General features: G+C 38.5%; 1 protein-coding gene across 1 annotated transcript; it reads left to right on the forward strand.

The window, feature by feature from the left end:
- Positions 1 to 4,220: 4,220 nt before the first annotated feature.
- Positions 4,221 to 4,571, forward strand: LOC145009887 (putative mitochondrial protein AtMg00820). Its single transcript, XM_078968512.1, has one exon. It carries the CDS (start codon positions 4,221 to 4,223, stop codon positions 4,569 to 4,571), a length of 351 nt encoding a protein of 116 aa, XP_078824638.1.
- Positions 4,572 to 5,230: the final 659 nt, after the last annotated feature.

Genomic DNA, 5,230 nt, shown 5'->3' on the forward strand with positions numbered 1-5,230 from the left:
CAGGGGCAATATAAACCTGAGAAGTGGATGCTACTTTGTTTAATTGTAGTTATCACTATTATAATGTAGAAAGAAAAAGGAAGTAAAGTAAGATACATTGATGATTTCTAAATGCCCCTGATTCACTTTACTTGATGATTTCCCAAGTATGATTAAACAGGGGTATTAAGGGCTTTTTAGGCATTTTATATCAGGCATTTTAGGCAGAATCAATCCACATCTCAGGTTTACTTGTAGTTATCACTTATCACAATATTCCAAAGTATGATTAAACAGGGTTACTTAAACAGTTAGTGAAAAATAGAGTACAATCACATAGCTATTAATAAGCTTAAGAGAAGATTGCAAGTTAGATTAATTACCAGTTTCATGTTCATCTATGCCATTGCCATGATTATAATCATAATCATCACGGTAATCATCATAAGCATCATACTCTTCATCAAAATCAACTCCATATGATACTTTGTGAGGCATTCCCTGGTTAAATAATAAACCAAATATGATACATAATAAGCTTTCAATATGGAAATTAGACTTGAGAAGATACAAATATAGGTCCTTTATATGCAGATTAAATTATGAAACTGAAATCATAAGAAATATTTTTAAAAGATAATACCTTGACTTTATTGTGGACTGAATCAAAATAACATAGTCATCCAAACCAATCCCAGATCTGAAACTATCCAAAATAAACATGTTATCTGTATCCAAAACGATAAAGGGTTCTTTAAAACCGAAGAAAAAACAAAAACTAGCCAAAATAAACACACAAACCTATCAAATGAAGTCATGTCATTGTCAATTTGATAGGAGTCTGAATTGAAGGCATCATGACGTCATCGATTGGCGGTGCTTATGGATGGTCTGGTGGTCAGACGGAGAGAATAGAGATGAAGGAGGGTAGGAAGCGAGATCTAGGGTTCGAGTGTGTGAGAGTACCGTTATTGCATCGCCGATGATCAGATTTCATTAGACGCACTCCAAAATCAACCTGAAATCGGATCCTTCGAAGGCACCAGTGGGAGGTACATGTTTGCCCTAGATCCTGAACTCCCACCGGATTTCTTCCCAGACTTCATGATCTTCCATGGGTCGACTTTCTTCCCTTTGCCACTATGATTACGCAGATGTACCTGCGAGAGTCGGTCCTCGAAAATTTTAGTCTCGAGTGATTCGGATGTGGGACCACCAGTAGAGGAATAATCATCGAGCGTTTCTTTTGTTTTGAAGGAAAAGGTTAGGGGCAGCGGTGCGTGGGATCTGAGTGAGAACAGAGGGATTGGCGTTCCGATCTTGAACCGGTATCTTGAGATGGCGGACGTGTGTGCTTAGGTTTCTAGATGCACTCCAAACTCTTAAATCTTATCGGGTTCGATGTTGGTGGTGGCAGCTTAGGGCTTAAAGAGAGAGAGAGAGAGTGAGAGAGAGAGAGAGAGAGAGAGAGAGAGTACAGAGGTAAAGGAAGACGAGCCGATTCAAAAGGTTGTGCTGATTCAAAAGGATTATTAGGGTTGTATTGTAGGATTCTAGTATGGATTGAGTTTTTCAGGCTCAATGGCTGTGGTAGTTGCGATGGCTTAGGGTTTACAGAGAGAAGTAAGGAGTGAATGAAAAGGGAGATACTGAGGAGAGACGGTAGAAGTGGGGTTCTTCAAAATTTTAAAATTTCAGACGATTTCGTTTTCCCCCTTTAAAAACGCACGTTTAGACAAAAAAATATATATAAAGCGACACATTTAGAGGACACACAGTTTATGAAAGGCGCCCTCCGCATTTTTTTTTCTTTTCTTACACAAATTTTAGGGCACGCACAAATGCGTGTCCACTATCCTTCAAATTTTGCAAATTTGACATTATTTTTTAGGGCACACACCAATGCGCGTCCTCTATCAGTGAGTGTCATTGTTTGCGCATCATTAAAGGACTGTTTTCTAGTAGTGGAAAAAACTAGAACCTAATATACGAAGAAAAACCCCATCCACAAGCTTAAGATTAAGCATCATCCTCGATGCTCAGAGATGGTAGGGCAACCTATTGAGACACAAATGTATACCTATATAGAGCACATGGACATATTTTAAACAATTATAGTCAAACAATCTTAAGATTAATGCATAAGACTTGAGATATGGAAGGAATGTATCAATCAAATGCTTGAATTTGTGATGTGTGCTTGACTTTTTCACTTCATCTTCAACCTCAAGAAAAGTTTGAACACATCAATGGTGGAATGAACAATTGGAGATGCAAGCTTCTACTCTACTTTACAAAATACCTCCGCAAGCTTGCTCTTGAAACCCTTGGAGCTTTAATTTAAAAGAAATTGAATAGAAATCAGAGCTTTTATGTTGAGAGAGGGGAGACAAAAATCCGTGATGGGGTTTAGAGAGAGGGGAGAGCACGGTCGCGATGTTTATGGAACAATAGAGTCATAAATTGTGTTTTTTTATATAGGGAAAAAACATGGTCTTAGAACAGACCATGTGTTTTTCAAGCTCGACCATGCATTTTTTTGGATGAAAAACCTCGATTCGACAAATGGTCTTGGTAGAGACCATGCGTTTTAGCATTACCATATGTTTTTGAGGTTTTGCCCGTGAGTATTTAAGCTTGGCCTACACCAAGCTGATGCATTTTTAGCATGGGCATGCTTTTTAGCAATTGATTGTGAGATTTTTCGTCAATTAGATGTCCACACACGGTTCAAGACAGGGTCCCACTTTTTTAGACCTAGTCTGTGTGTTTCAAATGCGTGGCCATGCATTTTTTCGATTAACGGTGAGTTTTTATGAGTAGCCCGTGCACATTGTTTTTTTTTTTCAAAAAGTTGCGATCTAAAGGCATGGGTGAAACCTAGGCCATGTGTTTTTCAGTAATTACCCATGTGCTTTCAACATATGTCCGTGCTCTTTTTTTTTTAAATTTTTTTTGAAAACCTCGTCGGCTACACACGAATCAAAAAATAGACCATGTGCTTTCAGTTCAAGTCCATGCGATTTTGGACATGCCCATGCTTTTTTTTTTAATTTTACTGTTAACCTCACAAATTTTTTTTAACACATGACTCCCTCTCAATCTTTTAGATAGTTTATTTATTTATTTATTTATTATGCATTGAACTCTATAAAGACTAAAAAACATTGCCACACAACAAAATAGAGTAAATAAAAGAAGAATGGAAAGAAAATACTTCCCGAGTTGCCTCTCGGTTAGTCGCCCTTGTTTCTAGTCTTTGGCTCGACTTGGTCCTTGGAATATGTTATTCTTTGAATGTTAGGACTTTCCATCTTACTGAACTTCTTACTACTTCCTCAAATTAGACACTTATCTTGTACTTGACTTTCTTTTTTCTTGGTGAAGGGTCTAGTTAATGGTTTGGTCTAGGCTTTTGTTGTAATAGGTTCTTTTGGGTTTGTATGCAGTTTTGGTAGGTTGGTTTGTAGTTTACGGCCATGTTATGAGTTTACGGTCGTAAGCTGTTTACGGCCGTAAACCCAGAGTCGGCCCAGGTCCACTATATATAGAGGTTATGTAGGTCATTTGTGGTTGTTGATGCCATAGAGTTCATGGTTGATGTAAACAAGTTGTACCAGACGTTTTTCGTTATAGAAGTGTGTGCAAGCTTGTTCTGAATTCTGTTTCTACTTCATTCTTATTGTAATTAATTGTTTTGTTTTCTTGATCACTGGTAAGATCCGTTTCAGGACCTTACAATCGGTATCATAGCAAAACTTGTGTCAAGGCATCTTAGAATCGATTTTTGGCCATATTCCTCACTGTTTAAGATTGGAGTTGGTGTTATCTGCGAAAGGGAATCAAGTTTAATCCAAAAACGTGATTTCTTGAACTTCTGGGAGCTTACTGCCAAGAGTTTACGGCAACAAACCCATCTTACGACCGCAAGCTCAAGAACCTTCTTGGACCGTAAACTCAGTTCTTAGACCGTAAATCAAGTATCTTGAATAACCGCAAACTTAGATTCAAAATCCGTAATCATTTGGACAGGAAAGTCTCAACCGTAAACTCTCGACCATAAACCGAGTTTACAGCCGCAAACCATCTTTGACCGTAAATCAAGAATTCAACGCGATCATCCGATCGAGAACATCATTGGTCAGCTGGGCGATGGAGTTAAAACCAGAAGTCAGAGTGGAGATGTCAATACATGTCTGTACTCTTGCTTTATCTCTCAAATAGAGCCCAAGAGTGTTGAAATGGCTCTAAATGAGCCCAACTGGGTAAATGCTATGCATGAAGAGTTAAATCAGTTTGAAAAACTCAAGGTTTGGAAATTGGTTGAGTTGCCAAAGGGAAAAAAGTCTCTTGACACACGTTGGGTCTATCGAAACAAGAAGGATAATTCAGGGGTTATAGTGCGAAATAAAGCTAGATTGGTGGTTCGTGGGTTTCGACAAGTTGAGGGTCTTGATTACGCTGAGGTTTATGCTTCAGTAGCACACTTGGAGGCTATTCGTATCTTCCTTGCATATGCCTCCTACATGAATTTCACGGTATATAAAATGGATGTCCAGACCGCTTTCTTGTATGGCAAGGTGAAGGAATAAATCTACGTTGATCAGCCCCTGGGTTCATTGACTCGAAGTTTCCTAATCATGTATACAAGTTGGACAAGGCATTGTATGGGTTAAATCAATCTTCTCGAGCGTGGTATGCGACTCTTAAAAAGCATTTGCTCGAGCATGGATACTCTCACGGCACCATCGATCAATCTTTGTTTATCAAGCATGTTGGTAATGATCAGATTCTGATTCAAATCTACGTTGACGACGTTATTTTCGGGTCGACCAGCTCGCAACTTTGCAAGGAGTTTGAAGGCGTCATGAAAAAGCCGTTTGAGAAGAGTTCATTGGGAGAAATGACCATGTTTCTGGGGCTTCAGGTTAAACAAAATTCAACCGGAATCCTGCTCCATCAAGCTAAGTATGTGGAGGATATTCTTGAGAAATTTGGGTTTCAAGATGCAAAACCTGCTTCAACACCGATGGCCGAAAGACCCATGCTGACTCCAGATAAAGAAGGAGAACCCATAGATCAGACTCATTACAGATCGATGATCGGATCGTTGATGTACTGTAATAGTCTGGGTTAACCTTTGTAACCCGTTTTGAAATAATAAGAGCGTATTATTTGAGTATTATGTGTTTTGTGCTTAATTGCTTAATTATGTGATTGGATTAATTAAGAATAAAATAAGCATTAAAAT

Source organism: Lactuca saligna, chromosome 8, assembly GCF_052625555.1.
Source record: "Lactuca saligna cultivar CGN05327 chromosome 8, ASM5262555v1, whole genome shotgun sequence".
NCBI classification, from domain to species: domain Eukaryota; kingdom Viridiplantae; phylum Streptophyta; class Magnoliopsida; order Asterales; family Asteraceae; genus Lactuca; species Lactuca saligna.

What these genes read in the sequence shown, in the direction of transcription:
- LOC145009887 (XM_078968512.1), top strand. Translation starts at nt 4,221, where the DNA reads ATGGCTCTAAATGAGCCCAACTGGGTAAATGCTATGCATGAAGAGTTA.